Source organism: Halichoerus grypus, chromosome X (assembly GCF_964656455.1).
Source record: "Halichoerus grypus chromosome X, mHalGry1.hap1.1, whole genome shotgun sequence".
Taxonomy (NCBI): domain Eukaryota; kingdom Metazoa; phylum Chordata; class Mammalia; order Carnivora; family Phocidae; genus Halichoerus; species Halichoerus grypus.
In genome coordinates this window covers 36,525,009-36,545,755 of record NC_135727.1, presented here as the reverse complement: position 1 = coordinate 36,545,755, position 20,747 = coordinate 36,525,009, and the positions used below count along the sequence as shown (strand labels likewise).

The 20,747-nt window shown below is 40.2% G+C and overlaps 1 protein-coding gene and 1 non-coding gene across 2 annotated transcripts in view; one reads left to right on the top strand and one right to left on the bottom strand.

Moving 5' to 3' along the window:
- The window catches only part of LOC118528468 (uncharacterized), a 201,832-nt gene extending 185,952 nt beyond the window's left edge, over positions 1 to 15,880 (top strand). Inside the window, exon 5 of the mRNA XM_078064000.1 lies at positions 15,548 to 15,880. Within this exon, the coding sequence (XP_077920126.1) occupies positions 15,548 to 15,577 (30 nt within the window). The 3' untranslated portion in view covers positions 15,578 to 15,880. The remainder of the gene's footprint in view (positions 1 to 15,547) is intronic.
- On the bottom strand, positions 3,527 to 3,661 carry LOC118532384 (small nucleolar RNA SNORA76). The gene has a single exon (XR_004915682.1). It is a non-coding gene; the product is annotated as a small nucleolar RNA SNORA76 (small nucleolar RNA).
- Positions 15,881 to 20,747: the final 4,867 nt, after the last annotated feature.

The following is a 20,747-nucleotide window of genomic DNA, read 5'->3' as shown; positions in this document are numbered from 1 at the left end:
TTCAAGAAATCAGAAGAGGAGAGAGACATTTAAGGAAGGAGTAGGCAATAATGTCAAATGGAACAGAGAGATCAATTAAGAAAATGACAGATGAATATCAATTGAATTTGAAATTATGAAGATCATTGGTGACTTCAGGGAGAACGTGGTTATTGGAATTGTGAGGGATGAAGCCAATTAACATTAAGTTGAGGTATTAATGAGAAATCAGAGTGTTTAAATGGTGAGCGTGAACTATCATTTCAAAGACAGGGGAAGGAAGGAAGGAAAGCAAGAGGATGCCAGCTAGAAGGGTTGCTGGTTAAGAAAGGTTTTTGATTTGGTTTAATGTGAAAAAGCCTTGAGCATGTCACTATGCTGTGGAAAAAGAGTCAGCAGGAGGGAATGAGATTGCGGATGAGAGTGAGGGGATGCCTTATACAGCAATGTCCGTGAGAACAGAGGGGGCAATAGGAGCCAAGTGGATGAGTTGGCCTTGGACGGGAAGAGTGATAGTTTTCTCTTTGAGACTGGAGAAAAGGAGTCAACAGTGGGAGTGGTTGCTACATAGGAAGTCTCCCTTGATGACGTTGATTTTTCTCAGTGAAGCAAGAGGCTTGAGCATCTGTAGTCTGTGAAGAGAGAGGTGGCAGAGTAAAATTTAGGACAGTCAGGTGTCTGGCTGAAACCATGGTGTCCAGGAGAGAATATAGGGAAAAACAAAGGTTACTACTACTACTACTACTACATGTTTGGAAATTCAAAAACCCTAATAGTTTGGTATTTTTAGGCTAGTGTGTAGAGAGATGCACCATTGCCAAGCAAAGCTCAGCAGTTTCTTTAGCTCCAGGTCCCTACTGGGTTATTGAGGTCAATCAAATTCATGTTTGGAGCCTTCCCACTTTCCTCTGTAAACAGCTCTACACACACTGCGGGTCCCCAAACTTTGAAATATATCTGCTGATTATAATGATGGGGAAGAGGAAGAACAGTTAACATTCATTCAGTGTTTTCTAAGTGTCAGACACTGCACATGGATTAGAGTTAGCTAAGTAAGTTAATCCATGGAAACTGTGTGTGTGTGTGTGTACACATGTGTATTACACACATCATACAGATGACATATATCATAACCTATGTACTCCACACTGTGCCTGACACTTAGCGGGGACTCTGGTTGTCCTTTTTTTCCCCATCTTCTCATCCTTCATCATTAGTCCTCAATACCTGCCACCCCCACCCAGGCCTGGGGTAGGAGAGAGGTGAATACAGAAGATTTCATTTCTTTGAGTACAGGGGCCATGATGTACCTTGTTTGAGGCCCCCATAAGCACTGGTATGGTAGTGGACATGTGGCAGGCTCTAAATTAGCTCTTAGGCTGAGGCAGGTGTTGGAGCCACGACTGGCAGGTTCTCATGAGCACATAAAGAGCAGCCACACAGTAACAGCCCTTTCAGCAGTGCCCAGCTGGGGATGGGACACCAGGCCTGGAGGCTGAGGACCTACATTCCAGGAGCAGCTCTGCCACCCACCAGCCCGGTGACTACAAATCTCTGCTTGCCTGGGTCTCAGAGTCTTCACCTGTGAAGCAGAGGTTATAATCCTTTCTCTTCCCACTTCATAGAGGTTCTGTAAGGATCCAGTTTGGCTGACAGTCATGAAAGCTCTTTGCAAGTAAAAAGTGTACAGATGTGAAGGGATGTTAGCTCCCAGGGCCAGGGCTTGACTAAGAAGGAGAGAGAAAGGGAGAGTCCCTGTGTAACCTGGACATATGGGGGTTTTAATTTGTTTTCCTCCTGTTTAACTAACATCCGTGATTCAAGCTGGTACAGCATTAGAACACTCTGTCCTTTGAGATCCTCAGGGACGAGAGAATTTGTAAAGCAGTGAGGCAGCAACCAGCTCATGGCATAGTGAAAAATAGATGAAATATGGCAGGGTTCATACCTGTGCTTTTTCAAACATTGCCTGACTAACAGCAGTCAGGTGAAAGGCAGGTGGCGTGTCCTCTGTTTGCTTCCCTAGAAAATCTTCCCGTTACCCCTACCTGCTCTGGCAGTGTAGTCAGATTCCACAGCTCTGTCCTGAACCCTCCTCCTTTCCTTTATCTTCCCTTCCTCCCTTGCATAACACCAGCCATTCTCTTGGCCATGAGAACCAACTCCGAAATCTGTGCCAGATCTGTGCCAAATCAGCCCAGAGCCCTGACCCAAGTCCTAGATCTGAAGCCATTTGGATGTCCTACAGGTGCCCCAGATTTACCCTCTTCAAAATCTAACTTCCCACTTTGAACTGGTTGCTTCTCCTTCATCTTGAGCTATGCAGAAGAGATCATCTCAGAGGCAAAAAGGGAGATGGTTTGGAGGTGAGGACATGGTCCATGCACCGTTTCTTATGCAATTGAGCAGAAAGGAGTAGGGGTGAAGGCGAGGGAGCTGGAGGGAATACAGATGAAGCCTTGTGTTAACTGTCTCCTTATTTTCATGACCATTAATCTCAGCTGGGCCCTTGGTGTTGACTGCCACTCCCTTTCCTTGGTCCATTCATCCACTCTCTCACTATACTTTTCCCTCTCCCTCAAACCCCCAACACCTCCTCCCTCATGTCCCTTAACAACTGCTGACCTTCTGTAGCAATCAGAATAGAAGTCCCACAGATTCCCACATCTACCCTCCTACTGCAAGTATACCCATATTCTTTCTCTTCTCTGCTGTTACTATGAAAGAACCATCTCTGCTCCTATCTAAGGCCAACTCCTCCCTGTGGGTACTACATCCCAACACCTCTAGGTTGCTCAAGGCTATAACTTTAGCAATTCTCCCCTTGATCTCCTGCATTGGTGATGTTCACTCTTTAGTGGTTCATTCCTACTGCTATATAGACATACTATTACTGCTAACATCTTAAAAACAAAAAAAACCCAAAAAAACCTCCTCTTAACTCCACCTGTCCTGTATCTGTGGCCTCAGTTTCAGCTCACTTTCTTAGCAAAACTCCTCAAAAAATTTGTCTCTACTTGCAGGGCGCCTGGGTGACTCAGTTGGTTAAGCATCTGACTCTTGATTTTGGCTCAGGTCATGATCTTAGGGTCATAGGATTGAGCCCCGTTTTGGGCTCCATGCTCAGTGGGGAGTCTGCTTGGGATTCTCTCTCTCCCTCTCACTCTGTCCCTCTCCCTGCTTGTGCTCTCTCTCTTGCTCACTCTCTAGAACAAATAAATAAATCTTTAAAAAAATTTGTCTCTACTTGCTGTCCCCAGTTGTCTTTTATGCTCACTCCAATCAGGTTTTTTCCTCCATCACTCCACCAAAATCATTCTTTGTGAAAGTCACCAATGACCTCCATTTTGTTAGTTAAGTGATCAGTTCTTATTCCTTATCTTACTAGCCTTATCAGCAGCAATTAATACAACTAATATGCTTCCTAAAATACTTTCTTCACTTGGTTTCCAGGACTTGGCCCTCTTCTGGTTCTCCTACCTCACTGCTGCTCCTTCTCGATTTCCTTTGCTGATTCCTCTCTGTGTCCTCTTTTTTTTTTTTTCAGCTGTGTCACTCGAGGTTAAAAGGGCCACAGGCAGGGGAACCAGGCGGCCCCAGTTATGTGCAAGCGCCTACTCTGGTGCTGCAGCCTGACCCCCTGGCGCCTCGCGCAGGTGCAGCGGGGGCTCAAAGGCAGCGCGCGTCCTCTCTGTGTTCTCTGATCTCTGTGATCCCTGGGGTTCCATCTCACTACCCTTTTTTTTTTTTTTGTTATCTGTACTTATTCCCTCAGTGATCTCATTCAGATTCTTGGCTTTAAATAGCTTTTTTTTTTTTTTTTGGAGAGAGAGCAAGAGAATGCAAGCCTTGGGCATGGAGGGACAGAAGGAGAGTGAAAGAGAGAATCTCAAGCAGACTCCCCACTGAGCAGGGTGCCTGATGCAGGGCTCGAGACTGGGCTCCATCTCATGACCCTGAGATCATGACCTGAACCAAAATCAAGAGTCGGATATTTGACTGAGCCACCAAGGTGCCCCTCATGGCTTTAAATACTAACTGTACAATGATAACCCCCCAATTTGATATCCCCAGCATGGACTTCTTCTCTAACTTGTAGACTCCTACTTCCAAAATGGAATTCCTGATCTTCACCTCCAAACTTGCTTGTCCTATATTCTTTCCCATCTCAGGAAATGGCAATTCTATCCTTGAATTTCCTCTCTCTCTCACACTCTCTTAATATTTCTCCCCCTGTCCATCGAATTCATAAGGAAATCATGTTGGTATTACCTTCAAAATGTATCCAGAATTCAACCAATTCTCACCATTTCTATCACCATAACCCTGGTCCAGGCAACATGATTTCACATCTGAATCATTACAGTAGCTTCTTCTAACTAGACTCCCTGTTTCTGCTTTATACCCCTGTATTATATTTTCCACACAGAACCATGAGTGGACCTTTCAAAACACGAGTCATGTAACTCCTCCATTCAAAGCCCTCCAATGGCTCCTATTTCACTTAGAAGAAAAGCGAAGTCCTTACAATGGCCTGCAAGATCCTATCTAATCTGGCATGGATCCCCATCCTTTACTTACTCTGACCTCATCTCCAATCACTCTCCGCTTTTGCTTACTTTGCTCTATCACACTAGTCTCCTGGCTCTTTCTAGAACATGCTAGTCATATTCTTGCTTAAGGGCCTTTGTCCTTGCTGTTATCTCTTCCTGGAAGGATTTTTCTCCCTTGTATACATAAAGCTTGCTCTCTCAGCGAATGAAAAGAATGAAAACAATGAATGAATGATAAACAACCCCTTGAAACCCTCACAACACCTAAGCCCAATAAGGCCATTCCTCTGTGTCTTTCTATATACTCTCTTTGAGAAGTTTCAACTCTTACCTAGTTCTAGCTGGCTACTGGCAGAGCAACTGCAGCTGGTTCTGGAGGAAGTAAGGGGGCTGTAATCTAGCTGGTGCTGTGCTCATCAAGCCCTGCACCAGGCTACACCATGCAGACTAGATAAAGGGGTGGTACTTTTTTCTCCAGGAATGTGCTAGCTGTCTGTTCTCTGATCAAGTCTTATGCTCGGGGCTATCTACCTGGAGAAAGCATCTTGTTAACTATTGACACAAAAACTCCAAAAAGCCTAGCTGTACCTCTGCCTCCTGGGCATCACTGCCTGAATGTTCTACTGGAAACTCAAACACAACATGTCAAAAATGAACTCATCATCTTCTCCATCTCCACTGTGAATCTACTCCTATTCTTGACTTCCAAATGTCTGTTAATAAAATCATCATTTTCCCAGTCATTCAAGCTCCAAACTTTAGACATCTTTTCCCCACTACCTTCTGTCACTTTTAGGCAGATTTTCAGGTTCTGTCAGTTCCATCTCCATGCCATTTCTTTTCTCTGGAATCCTAGAGCCTCATTGTATCCACTTGACTATAACCATGTCCTAAGTAATTCTGAGAGCTGCTTAGGAAATTGCCTCAGCAAATTGCTGTGGAAGTTGTGGGCTGCAGATGGGTAATTGTCCATTTAAACTACAAAGCTGGCTTAAGTAGAAAACCTATGAAAAGATTAGAGAAGAGCACCTCCTTTTCATATTCCAGATCTGGATAGGAATGGGTAATGCAGAGTAAATTATAGACTTCTCCAGAGTACTGAGATTCGAATCAGTAGCTCCATTCCTATTTTATAAAAAACTCAGTAAGGCACACACAACTTTTGTGAACTTTTGTTTCCTCATCTGTAAAAAGGAGGTAATTCAACAAGATGAACTCTCAGCTTCCTCTTGCTCTGACAGTGCAAGTTTCCAAGCCTTTTGCTCAAATACACACTTCACATCAGGGAAAAAGAAGAGAGGGGAACTAGCACTTATTAAGTACCTCCCATTTACCAAACTCATTATACCCATTATGCAACTTAGTACTCATGACAACTCTGTGAGAAAGGGATGCCTGTTTTACAGCTGAAGAAGCTGAGGTTCAACCAAGTTAAATAAAAAATGTAGGGCCACACACTTAATAGGACTGGGCTTGATCCCAGGTCCCTTTGCCTTGAAAGGCTGTCTCCCAGATCAAGATGTAGAACTTTCCCCTGTGATTTTTCACTTAGGTGCCTTTCTTTAGTCCTAAAGTACAAAATAATTCATTTTCAAACTAAGGGCACTGAACCAATCATCTAAGCATTATATGTAATAATTTGAACACTAGAGCTCACTTTTCTCTTCCTCTTATTGTCCAACTCACTTCAAGCCACATATTGCAGTAATCCTGAAGCATGGTGTTCCCTCCAGGGAAAAACATAATTGTGCATAGCTTTGTGCCATGAGCAGGATTAATTATGGAGAAGGATAATTAGAATGCTAGGTAAGACCATTTATAACATCATTCAAATCGAAGTATTGGCAGCATGCTTAGAGAGGACTCATTCCCCTCCCTCTTCTACTATAATCAAGTGCCTTTTCTCTGACCCCTGGAATAATTCTGTTGGGAAAGCCTACCTTTAGGTGAGAAAGTTTAATCATATCCATTAGGGTCACATCTACCAGTTGGAAGGTAAAAGAATCAACCTGTTTACTGAGCACTTGGAATCTCCTCAGGTGCCTTAACTGGTTTGGATGATTTTTAAAAAATTACCAATGATGAATTAAAGCTATTTCTCTCTCTCTCTCTCTCTCTTTCTTTCTTTTAGTGTTCAATGATTCATTAGGTAAAGCTATTTCTATAATACTGCAGAACTGTGAAACATTAACTAGTTTAGTCACATATCTGGAGTTCTGGTTTTTCAGTTCTGTTGATAACAAATAACTGTTTTGATTGATATATTCAGGAGTCAAATATTTTAAGACAATACTCGTTATTAATGCCTTTGCTCAGATTAGTTTTTATGACAGTGGCATTACCCAGCAAAATTCCTAGGGAGGGAGACAAAGGACAGGTAAATTTTGATGAGATGAGGAGAGGTTATGGAGTTTGGGCATTGGTTCCAATTGCTAATAACTGAATTAGCCTATTATTTCATTCTTTTTTTCTGGCTTTCTAGGACTAGGTCCTTCTTTTCTGATAGTTAGCAGATCAGCCTGTACCATTCCCTGAAGGGGAAATGGGTTGGCAATTAGGAGGTGGCATGATGATGATTGGTGCTTAGAAGTGCCTTCTGTTTGGAGAAAAGAGGATACACCTGAAGAGAAGGAGGCTTTTTGAGTCTTAACCCAGAGAAGTAATGTGAAATGCCACTTTTTACTGTATCACTGGCTGTAAAGAAGGAGTATTTGAAGGCTGGTGGACTTTTTTTTAAAGGCCCTTGAGTAACACAGAAGTAACTGATGTATAGGCCAGCTGTGCCTATTAGCCCCTCAGGGGTAAAAAGCACAGTCAGGAATCAATGAGGCACCCGCTCTAATCCGTGGAAGTGCTGTGAAAGATTCGGTCCTAAAGAGAGCAAAAAATGGAAGGGAACAACAGTAGTCCACATCAGTTAGGGTTTGCAGGAAAGAGATAAGAACAGCACAATGAGAACTAAGTTGATACTCTCTGATGAGATTAAGGAGAACAAGGAGGGCTTTCGGAGACAAAAGGATATGGCGGGAGAATTGAATGATTCATATATAAGACAGCATGAGATTAGCAATGACTCAGAAATGGCAGAAAGCCTGAGCTGTTTTGAGATCAATCTTTTGAAAGGAGCAAGATAAAAAAAAGATATATTCTTGACAGTTTGAACATGTTGAAGGGTTGGCAGGACTTGGTATAGACCAAATTTCCCCCAAGCCAAGTGCTTAATTTATTCTGGTTGTTCTGTGATATACTCATCCATACAATTAATTGCTGTGGTCTGTGCTTTCTAGATGTTTGCATATAGCATTACTCTGTTTCATTCATTTTATTTAATAAAAACCCTATGTACCTAGAACTGAGGTAGAAGTTAGGAACACTGAAAAAAAAGAATTGAAGACATACATGTTTCTTGCCCTTGAGGAGTTTATGATACTGATTTGGAGACAAGATTTTCGATCATTATACAATTTAAAAATCATGGTGACACAGAAATTTTCTTGAAAAAATTAAAGAAACTCAAAAATTCATGACTTAAATCGTCATTTTGGTATGTTGGCCCTGAATGAGCACGTAAGGAAATGGACTGAGTTGTAAATTTAGAAGCAAAGGGGTCATTGGGAGTTGGAATTCATCTGGGAGGTAGATCCTCAGCTAGGACTGCATGGATGGGCATGGAGGAGGGGGAAAGCAAGAGGCATAGATGCAGAGGCAGGAATGGCAAAAGGTGTACTTGGTAGCAGTGAATAGAAAGTTTTGAGTGGAATATAGGTTTCATGTTAGGGAAGTAAGTGAAGGCTCTCGAATGTCAACCTGAATGTACTGATTTTAATTCTATAGGACTTTTGAGTAGAAGAATGGCGTAATCACTTTTATTGGTCACTTAACAGTATAGCACGTCCATTTCACACACCATAGGGCCTTTGAAAAGACTACATTTTCAGCTGAAACAAATAAGAGTAAGGTGTTTAAGGCTGTTTTCCAGATTTCTGTCTTCCAGGGTCAATGTGGCCATTTAGAGCCAAAAATTAATATTCACAGTTGAAGGCATTAAGTGTGACACTCTCCCTGACCTAAGTGTGCCACCTTAACATTTCTATACTCAGGTGAAATCTCATGACAAAAGAATTCTTCCATTTAACAAAATGATTTGCAATGCTTATGGACAATCCTCATCTGGTTATAGCAACTTCACAATGACCTGAAAAACAGGAGCATTTCCCTCCCATCATATGAGGAAAGAACTTTCAGGAAGGTGAATAAAGTGCCTAGAAGCATGGGCTTTTAAAGTCATATAGATCTGGGATTGGAATCCAACTTTGTCACTTCCTACCCGGGCCACATACATAAGTGTCTTTGCCTCTCTGAGCTTCAGTTTCTTTATCTATAGAATGGAGAGAAGCGTTCATACCTCATAAAGTTTAGGATTAATTAACATCGTGTATGCAAAGCTTTCAGCATAGTCTCTGGCACATAGCATTCAGCATTCAGTAAGTGTCATCACTTGTTGAAAATAGTGAGAGTTTTGAGTGTATACTGCATGGAAGGTGAAAGAGTAGGGTGGTTAAGATAAGAGCATGACTTCTGGAGCTAACCTGCCTTGACCTGAACACCAGTTCTGCTTTGTGACCTTGAGCAAATAACTTAACCTTTCCATGCCTGAATCTTCTTGTCTGCAAAATAAGGATAATAATGGTAATTATGGCATTGAATTATGAGGGTTATATGAGTAAATACATGTAAAAAGTGCTAGAACACTGCCTGGCACATAGCAAACCTCAGTATGTGTTGGCTACTATTACATGTCAGGCACTAGGCTGATGATTTTACATGCCTTTTCTCAGCTATTCCTCAGATGCCTTATAAGGGGGTAGATATTATTATCCTCATTTCATAGAAAAGGAACTTGAAGCTCAGATAAATTCTAGTTAGTAATATGTCTAAGGTCACACCAGTAGCAAATAACTCAAATCCAGGTCTGTCTGACTCCGAAGCCTCTGAGCCACTGTTCCATAGTAGGACTGGCTTGTAACAAGAGGGGTGTTCAGGTGTGGTATACCAGGGGCTGATGGGAAGGAAGGGGTGCCAGTCTGGAGGGAAAGGCAAATTTGATGTGAGATACATTGAAGTTATGAGGCTGGAGGGGACTTTCAGAGGAGAATGTCTTCTATTTTCCATGGAAAGATGTGTTCCCTTTAGAAGTCAGCAGTCTGTTCTTAGTCCGTGCTGTAAACACTTCAGGGGATTTGCAGAGCTTAATTAGAAAACTTCAGCAGTATTTTAAAATAGTAATAACACAAACTTCTTTAAAGGGCAAAAAGCTAATGAGAAGAAGTTGTAAAATGAAGAGCAAACCTTCTGACTGAGAAAGGTCAGTCATGCCAAACAAACACAATATTAAGAATCCAACAGGAAAAAATCTGAAATTCTACTTTTTGAGATTCCCTTCTTTAGCTCCAGGAAGCTTCCCATAATGAAATAGTAATAGTCCTAATAGTGGGATAATAACCATAACTAGAACAAATAGAGCACATATCATGAGCCAGACCCTGTTCTATGTGCTTTACATATATGAACTCATTTAATCTTCACAACAGCCTTATAAGAAAGATATTATTATTATCTCCATTTTATAGAGGAGAAAACTGAGGCACAGAAAAATTAAGGAATTTATGAAAATCATATGGCTTATAAATGGCAGAGCCAAGATTCAAACCCAAGTATTTTGGCATCAGCATCTGCATGTTACACATCACTTTATATTGCTTTATTGGGCCATTATCTGCAATTAACACATTAGTTAGGTCTAGTTTTTCTGCTTTTTTCCAGTATGATAGCTGTCCAAAAGCTGGGTAGAAAATATCTTGAAGTCACCAAAATCATATACAGAACCAGCCACAGAGCTAAATAAATTTCCATGCCTCCCTCCAGGGGAGTAAGTGTCAGTGTGGTTAAATGTGGGAGTGTGCCAGTTAGACCAGCCCTGGACTAGCCTCAGAGTTAACTGTGGTCCTTTTGCTGAAATTGTCATAATAGACTCTTCAACAGCTTATTCAATGAGATAATTTTTTCAAATATTTATTTATTTATTTTAGAGAGAGAGCGTGTATGGGGGGGGAGGACTGAGGGAGAGGGAGAGAGAGAACCTCCAGCAGACTCCACTGAGTGTGGAACCCGACGTGGTGCTCAATCTCACGACCCTGAGATCATGACCTGAGCTGAAACTGAGTCAGATACTTAACCAACTGAGCCACCCAGGCGCCCCTCAATGAGAGAATTTAACATGATATTTAAGAGCACCACCTCTAGAGGCATCCAAACTGGAGTTCAAATGCAGGCTCTGAAATTTGCTAACCATGTGATCTTGTGTAAATTACTTAAGTTTTCTGTGCATTGATAACACTGGTAAAATTGTGAGAAAACTAGGACCAATCTCACAGGATGGTTGGAAAGAAAAATGAAATAATCAATGTTTGAAAAGAAAATAGTGCAGAGTTAGCACTCAGTTCATTTGGCTGTTATTCTCTCTGGGGAGCTTTTGGGAGCCTCAGTAGTTCATTTCTGAACCTGATTCACCAGGCATTCTTCCCCTTTCCTGTCATCTTTTAGAATGTCTCCAAGGTCTTCATTCATTTGTCTCTATGGATTTTCTTTCCCCTACATTTGGCTTTCAATTTAAAGTGGACATTTATTCAAACCAGTCAACCTTTTGACAGCCTCAACCATATTCTTTGCTAAAATGTGTCGGTAAATCCAATCATTTTGCTCAGGGGCAGAAGTGAAAGGAAACATGAACAAGAGATTGATGTTGAAAAGGCACCAAGATGGCAGTACCTATTTTCTTAATGAGGTCTTTCCCAAAGTATGGTCTGTGGAACATTAGCCTCATGAGATTCTCCTGGGGAAAAAAACATTTATTTTGTCAAAAAGTTTGAGAAATAGAGCTACTGTATCTCCTTTTTAGAAAGCTACACTCTACACTAGTTTATTACAAGATCTAAATAATTTTACAGTAAGAAAATCGGTTTAACTCTGTCTTATCCAACACTTAAAACTTACTTTGACCTCAGAATCTCTTGGAGTGGTAAATTACCTTCATGAAATGGTCATCTCAAAGTATGGTACTAGCAGACTACCCTACAGGTCATAGAGCAGAAAGGCTCACAGACTAAGTTAAGATGCTTGAACCATACAGTTTATTGAATTAATTTAAAATGTACAGCAAAAAGCAAAGTAAATAGATGGTTATATTAACACATGGGATATGTGGCCGCTGATACAGCTCATCAGTTCACTAAAATTTACCTATTAAATTTGTCATTTGTTTTCAGAAAATGGTAACAAATAATTAACACTGAGTTCTAGGCACTGTTCTATACTTCTTATGTATACTTAACACAGCGCTAGTTGTTCATATTTTGTGGTGGGGCAATGAATAAAAGGTTCAGTGCACAAAATACACATTTGGCTTTGTCCTAAGTTAATGACTTGAATAGCTAAATTTCTTATTTATAATTATCCCTGTAGATTTTAATAAAAAGGAAAGAAATACTCAGACATGAGTTAACATGCTGGTGGATTGAACACATGTATTTAATTTCACTCCATTTGTTTTCCTCGTTTCTTGGGTCCAGTGAAAGCTTCTCGTGTAACCCAGAAAAAGGTAAGAGTGTTGTACTTAAGACGAGGGGAAGTGAATCTATGCATACTGAAATCAGAAACCTCCTGTTTTCTTCCCCTATTCAACTCTTAGAATGTTGGCAGCCAGATCTTTACTCTGCAGGCAGATTGGAATCATATTTGCTAGGAAATCTTACCAGTTTTGGAAGAAAGATCCAAAGATACTGACATTGGAGAGTTCACCAAACCTCCTGAAATGCCTCTAAACTGTAATAAAATGATTCTGTTTTAAAGACATAAGGCCCACAAATAGAAATGGAAGGAAGGCAACAATATTTTGGGAGCTGGAAAGCAAATAGATCAAGGTTAACAGAATTTTTAAAAAGATTTTATTTATTTGCCAGAGAGAAAGGAAGAGAGAAAGAGCACAAGCAGGGAGAGCAGCAGGCGGAGAGAGAAGCAGGCTCCCCGCTGAGCAAGGAGCCCCATGCGGGACTCAATCCCAGGACCCTGGGATCATGACCTGAGCTGAAGGCAAAGATATAACCGACTGAGCCACCCAGGTATCCCAAGGTTAACAGAATTAGCAAATCTAATAAACATGAATTTTATTTAGCCTGGCAGTGGGGGAAGTTGAGAGCCAACCTGGTTTACCCTGTAGTATCATCAAAAGATCACAGCTGGAGGCGCCATGTGCCTCTTGAACTGGGCATAAAGGGGAAGCTATTAAAGGAAGATTGATGGAAAGCTGCTTAAGAAATAGGTCCCTAGATGTGCTCCCTCAACTCCACACTTTTAGGTCACTGCCCCACCTCTACCTCAGGAGAAAACTAGAGATGGTAAGACATAGGGTCTCTAGCTGTGGGATACCATGACCAGCTGACAGCTTGAATATCATAAAGAACATGAGATTATGTGAAATGAATCTGAATGCTGAAACCTCAGGCTTTTCCTCTGTCTCGGTCTATTTGGAAAAATTTTCCAAAAGCTGGAAATAAGGTTAAAAGAGTGCAGCATGTCATTTTGATGTGATATGGAGCACTGTTTAACAAGCCCACCCAAAGATGATTTACTTATCTTGGGAAATATACCTATATTTGACTTTGATTTTTATATTAAAGACTCAGACTCTGGGAAGTTATAAGTTAACTTGCAGATTTTATCCAGTAGAGGTGCACATAATTTTTGTACAGTAGAAAAGGTAACTTCAAAAGTTATATTTTGTATTGTCTTGTTGGACATTAACCAGAATATCTAATCAGGCAATCTTATTCTAAAATTGCTTCTGAAATGACTATAAGTCATGTCCAGTTCCTCAAAATGTTCTCAGAATCTGCCTGACCCTAGATTTGTGTGAAAGTCTTGTTTTTAATTTTTTAAAACATTTTATTTTGGCAGTTTCTTGAATGTTGGCAGTCAGACATTTACCTCTAGGTAGGAAAATGAGAGTATTTCTTGGGAAATTTGACCAGCCAAAGAGGAAAACCTAAAAATCTACTAACATTCACTTTCCTAACAAATGGCCCAGGCAGATCACCTTGTGTTTACAATGACCAATTATTTTATCATACAAAGTAGGACATTTTTTAGAGTAAAAGGAGGCTTCATTAATAATTATGCTGGGGCGGCAGGCATAACCTGGGACTGTCCTGGTGATACCAGGACATATGTCCATACTACTTACAGTGAAGGTCTTGTTCAACAATCTCACTCATACTCTCAGAATTTCCAGTCAGCTCTTCTGTCTGTCAGTATATGAGCAGAGAGCCAAGCATTACAATGATTTGATGAAAGCCTCTAACTTTGAAAGATAAAGATCAAAACAAAAAAGTAGTTAAAGGCAACAGGGAGGAAACAGAAACCATACAGGGAGAATAAAATTCCTTCCTCCCAGAAAACACTACCATAAATATCATCAGAGAGCTAAAATTTGTATTGAATTTACGAAATGAGAAGAAGATTATGTAAAAAGAAAGAAAAAAAGAGCATTCACACACACACAAAACCCTTGGAAATTTAAAACATAATAGCAAAAACAAAAATAAGTGGAAAGGGTGAGTGATAAGGTATGAAAATCTCACAGAAAGTAGAGCAAAAAGACAATAGGTGGAAAATAGGAGAGAGAAGTTGAGAAAATTCAAGGACCAATCAAAGAGGCCCAGCATCTAAATAATAGGAAATGCAGAAGGAGACAGATGTGACAACAGAGAAAATGGAAAAGAAGAAATCATCTGTGAAATAATATAAGAAAAATTTCCCATGGTGAAGAGTGAATTTTCCATATTTAAAGGGCCCAATTAGTGTCCAGCACAATGAATAAACATGAGCCCACAGCATGGCACATTATTATGAAATTTTAGACTCTTAGGGGGAAAAAAGAAGATTCCACAGCTTTTGGGATGGGGTAAAGGAAAGTCACAGACAAAACATCAAGAATGATTTTGGACTTTTTAACAGCAAAACAGGAAGCCAGAAGATAATGGAACCATGCTTTTAAAAATCTGAAGAAAAAAAAATTTTAACTTAGAATTCCCAGGCAATTATTAATTCCAAGAAAAATAAGAAGTTGTGCAGCAAAATGAAAATAGTCCAAGGTTATTATATTGTCGTAATGTAAACACTGATCTAAACTCAATATAATTATATTGGGAGTTCAGAGAAATGGGAGATGTGTTTGTGGTAGGCAGAGAAAAGGAAGAGTAGCAAATTTTAACGTTCCAAACATGCAAATTAATAGATATGCCTAAAACAGAAAACTCATGAGTTAGCAATACAAGCTTGTAAATTTAGAGATATTGAGATATGCATCAAAAGAATCAATGAAAGTATTTGAAAGTGGTTTCCTAGTGGGAAGGAAAAAAAAGAATGAGGGAAGAGGAATGGGGACTGTTGTTTGGCCCAACCTTGTAGAATTTGTTGATTTATTATAATAGGTGTGTGTGTAAATTTGATTAAAAAAATTTAAAAAATAAAAGAAATGAATAATAATTTTGTCTGGGTCATGGTTCAAGAAACAATACTAGAGTTTGGAAAATTAAGTACTTGTTTTCAGCTTTGAAGTTTACATTTTGATAAGAGATTCTGGTTCATGGACTTAATTCAAAAGAACCATTGCAGAAATGGTTTTCTCTTTCATAAAACTTATTTTAGCTCCTGGAATGCTTAATTAATTTTTTATCATATATGGAAAAAATTGTTTTGAGGTAGCATTTTCTTAGATAATGAGCACTTAGGAAGAGAAGACATTACTTTGAATATCTGTTCTGCCACTGAATGCTGTACCATGGCATGAATAAGCTGTTCACCTTTTTTTGGATATTAGTTTCCTCAGCTGTCAAATGGATATATTAAGAGAAGTTATGTCTACTGTCATCTAACGGGTCAATCGTCCTCTCTTCCAGAACCCTGATTCCAATGCCAGAGAGATCTAGAACTCTCAGAGACAAAGACTGATGAAGGTGCAACAAAGAATACCAGTGGATAGTCCACTTTGAGTTGGAATGGACTCTTAACCCTGCAGAGGAGACCCAAACCCTCCCCTAGAGGTGTAGTATTCCCAACGGGATCAGAAGCTTCTTGAATAGATAAGGATACAGCTGTTGAAAATAAAGGCACAAAGTTCCTCTAGCAAGCCTACTGCTCTTTAAGATCATATAGGCTCCACTCAGCAGCAGAGCTCTCCAGACCACAACTTAGCTCCAAACTGAGTAAATAAAATGCTCCTTTTTGCTTTACATCTTTGCCTGGGTCAGGCTGTAATCATTATTTAATGGCAAGGTGCCACCCTTCCTTTTTTCCTTTAGGGCACGACTCACTAGCGCCTGGTATCCAGCCTTGTATGACTCCACTGCTCATACTGCTTAATTCCTGACAGCTTATTGTGCCTCTGACACAAAAAAGAAATGTCCCAGGCATCATCAATTTAGCATATTTCAGTTACCCACTCTGATCACAGAGTCACTCAAGAGCCTTAATTCTTAACTGCTGAAAATTAATCTGACACTTTGTGCACTCTTAGATGGAGACAAATGGACCCTGAATAATTTAAAGGACATTTTCTTAAAGCATCCAACAGAGTTGAAGTCTCCTGATTTTTCATTTTTTCTCCAACCTAAGCCCAACAAGCTAAATGACAAATATTGATGCTTTCATTTCTCTAAAATCAAAGGCTCAGTGTGCATGCCCAGTGATCACAATGTCTTTGCTTATCAAAGTTGAAAATCCATTTTGGAGAGCTTATATCTAAGGACCTGCCTCCTTTTGGGTTCCTGACACTGAAGAATGAGAATTGGTTCAGCTTCTCCTAAACTGTTTCAAATGTGCTGTAGTTAAAAAGAAGGAGGGACAAGCACAGAAAGTAGATTAAATGAAACCCAAGGATGATCTAGTAGTTACAGTGACATATGCCTGGGTTTTAATATTAATAGAATTCCTAATAACAGTGTCTTCATAGTTTTTTTAAGTAACTCTAAATCACAAACCATAATAAACATTGTTCAGGCGTATTTTCAATGGATGGATCCTTCCTAAATTTGGCTCATCCCTTAGAAGATCCAGAAAAATGTTACTCTCTGAGGGTGGGTTTTATTTTGTATATGTAGGAGTAGTTGCCTCTTTTTAACCCAGCATTCTGCCAAATTAGGACAAACCTTCTGGAAATAGACATTTAAGAGCCAAGGAAGAATTGGGAGAGGCTGAAGGAAAAAGATTAAGGAAGAATGATATCCATCACACTGGTCTTTAATATTGTTGATTGCCATGACCCAGTCCTGGGTCCTCTCCTCTTTTCACTGTACAGTCCTTTCTAGTCTACCTCATCCTCATCCAGTCTCATGGCTTTAAATACCATCTTTATGCTCATGGCTCTCAAATTACTATCTCCAAATTGATCTGAGCTCCAGGCTCTACTATGCAACTGCCTACTGAACATCCCAGCTTGAATGTCCCCAAATCATTTCCAAATCAGCACATCCCAAACTAAACTCATTGTCTTCTCCCACCCTTGTTCCTACATATTAGGTATCAAACACAATATTAGGTATCAGAGATATAACAGTAAGCAGGTTTCTGACTTCTGAGGTTTACATTTTATTGGTAGGGAGTGATAATAAAAAAACAAGTAAGTCCAATGGGTTTTTTATATGTAAAAGGTACATTAAGTATATTGAAGCAAAGTGGACTAAGGAGATAAAAAGTGATGGGGAGCATACTGTATTTAATAGGATGATCAAGGAAGGTCTCTTGAAGAAGATATTAATTAAGGAAAACTTGAACAAAAATAAGGAATAAGCCATGCGGATATCTGGGAGAATATTTCACATGCAGCAGAAAGTGCAAATGCCCTGAATAGGGATATACTTGGTATGTTTGAGAAAAAGCATAATGGCTGGAGTAAGAAGTCAAAAGAAAAGTTGTGAGAAATATCAGAGAGGTAGCCAGGAGCCAGATCATATATGGGCTTGTAGGCCATGATAAGAAGAATTTGATTTTCATTCCAAGCATGATAAAAAGTCACTGTAGGGTGTTTTTTTTTTTTTTAAGATTTTATTTATTTATTTGACAGAAAGAGATGAGATAGCAAGAAAGAGAGCACAAGCAGGGGGAGCTGCAGGCAGAGGCAGAGGGAGAAGCACGCTCCTTGCTGAGCAGGGAGCCCGATGCGGGGCTTGATCTCAGGACCCCAGGATCACAACCTGAACTGAAGGCAGACGCTTAACCAACTGAGCCACCCAGGCGCCCCCATTGTAGGGTTTTGAGGCATAAGTTGATCTGGATTTTGGAAGGATCTCTGGCCCATTGTGAGGAGAATAGACTGTAGGGGGCCAGAGTGGAAGCAGGGAGACCAGTCAGAATGCTATTGTGAAAGTCCAAGGGTGAGACGATGGTGGCTTGGATTAAAGCCATAGCAGTGGATATAGTAAGAAGTGGTTAGATACACTATGCATTGTGTAGGTAGAGCCAATGGACTTGCCTATCTAAGGGAATGGCACCACCTTCATCCTTCCAGTCTGCGAGCCAGTAACCTAGGGTTCATTCTTGACTCTTTTCTTTTACTTTGCCCCTACATATAATCTATTGCTAGAGTCTGTTGATTCTCCTCAGGTGAAGACTGGAAAGAAGAGCTTTCCTGGCAGAAAGAGAAGCATATAAAATGAAATAAAGTGTGTAGTAGAATCAATTAAACCACAGACTATTTCTCAAGGAAACTAATTGAAATATAACATCTAAGATTAAATATCACTACATGGAATGACCTTGTCTAACTCCTCCCTCAACCTCAATTATGTTAAGCCCATTTCATCTTCCCACAGTTCCTTGTCTTTTACCTTCATAACACTTATCACAAATTGTGGGTACATATCTAGTCATTGGATTATTTATTTAATGTTTGCTTACTTCACTAAGCTAAAGGCTTAGGTGGAATGCAAGGACTAAGTCTTACCTTGTATCTCTAGTGCCTAGCACAGAACCTGACTCATAGAATATACTCAATATTTGATAAAAGAATACATGAGTGAGCATATATAAACATAAAAAGGTTATAAAGAGAATGCTGACAATCTTCTACAAGTGATTTAGAGTACTGACAAAGAATGAGATTAGACATAAGAAAAAATATCTTGACCAAAATATTCTTAAATCCTAGGATAAGTCGAAGAGTAGTAGCATCACATTTCTTATAGTCAGCAAACAGGAGATTTCCAGGTACTAGTACAAAATAGGTTTGTTCCTACATGGACTAAATGGTCTCTAAACTCCCGTCAAGGAGTATAGGATTCTGAGAAGTATAATTGACAAACCACTAATCTAGGGAGCATTTCACTGACTTGGTGATTTGACAAAAATATATTAAGTACCTACTCTGTACTAGGCACTGGGCTAGACTTTGTGGACTCAACATTGTTTCACATTCCCTACTCTCAAGGGGCCTGCATACCGGTGAGGACATTCATTTGAAAGATATGCATGATATAAGTGGACGTGATTTCTTTCTTCCAGGTCTAGGCCCCAAGTGTGACATCTTAAGGCTGGCAACAAATTGGCCCATATGGTTGTCAAGGTTCTCTGAGAAACAGATACTAATATGATATTTAATGTCCAAGGATTTTATTAGGGAGAAACACCTGTGAGAGAAAATGGGAAGAGGGCCAGAAAAGGCTGGGAGAGCTGTCAGATCACAACTTAAGTCTGACCCTGAGTAAAGGGGACAGGGAAAGAAAGTCCAGTGAAGTGTCCTAGACTTCCGAGCAGTCTAAAGAAGGGTTGGTGAGGCCTCGGGGAGTCAACCATCAGAGGGGTCCTGTGTCTCCCAGGGATGGGCCTGCCTTAATTTCTCTGCCATACTTAGTTGGGAGTAGCCTGTAGGGAGTGTGACTTGGGACAAATGCTGTGACAGATTTGGGGGGGCAGACGCTAAGGGCCTTTGGTCAATTATGCCTATTATAGACTCCATCTCATGGCTGCCACAGCCCTCTATGGAGTCATGATGACCTAGGTAGACCACAAATATTTACCTGGAAAATGTACAGTGAAGAGATTCCCAGGGAGAATGTTAGAAGTCCACTTTTATGAAAAACAACCAAAAGAAATACTGCAACATAAAAAAAATGATTACCAGTTTGCTAGTGAAAGAAGCACTCAAGCTTAGCTCTCCTGGATCTATGCAGATATATGTATATAGTTTTCTTGTACTGGTGTCTGTTTTTATTGACACTCTCTAAGGAAGGTGCTACCTACTTTGTTGAGGATACTGTTGTAGCTATGATTGATATTGAGCATTGTTTCCCCTCAAGTGTGCACGTATTCAGCCTTCCAAACCCTATTAGTCAATTGGACAGTTATTAGTAAATCCATAGCATTGGATGCAAAGGGGAGTGGGATGCAGTTTTCTTTATTTTTCTCCTTTAACTCTGTCAATCAGGATATGCTAAATTATGCTGCAGTAAGAAATAACCTGAAAAATTACAATGGCTTGAATTGGCAGAAGTTTATTTCTCATACTCCTTGTGAATTGGCTGGGGCTCTTCTCTATGCCAGCCTTTTTCTGGGACCCAGGTTAATGGAATAGCCATCATCTATAACGTTGCTGCTCATTGCTATGGAGGGAAAATAACAGGTAGCCAAGCATGCAGTAAGTCTTAAAACTTCTGCCCAGAAGTGACATGTGTCTCATTACCCTGACCCAAACAAGTCAAATGCCCAAGCCCTGACTTCAAGGGAGAGGGAAGTATTATACTTCTGCAGGGAGGTGATTGTCATGTTAGTGAACACTACTATAGAGTCTGGAGTTTCAGTCTGGACAGTCTTGTCCATGTCTCTGGTACCTAGAAAGTTACCGGGCACATAATTGGCAGACATAATTGAATGAATAGAACAGAACTTGATCCTGAACATGCGAGACCCTTCAAATCCCTAGCGTCAGCTCATTTCATCTCTTGAAATAGGGATTATCTAGCCTGAAAGTACAAAAGGAAAGAGGCATAAGAAACCAGCTGGATTGGTAGTGAATGATCAGGGAGCCTGATAAGTCCTAGGCAGGAAACCCTTTTTATGAGTTTGGCAATAAGAGAAGTGATGCCCGTGTGCCTGAAGGATTTTAGT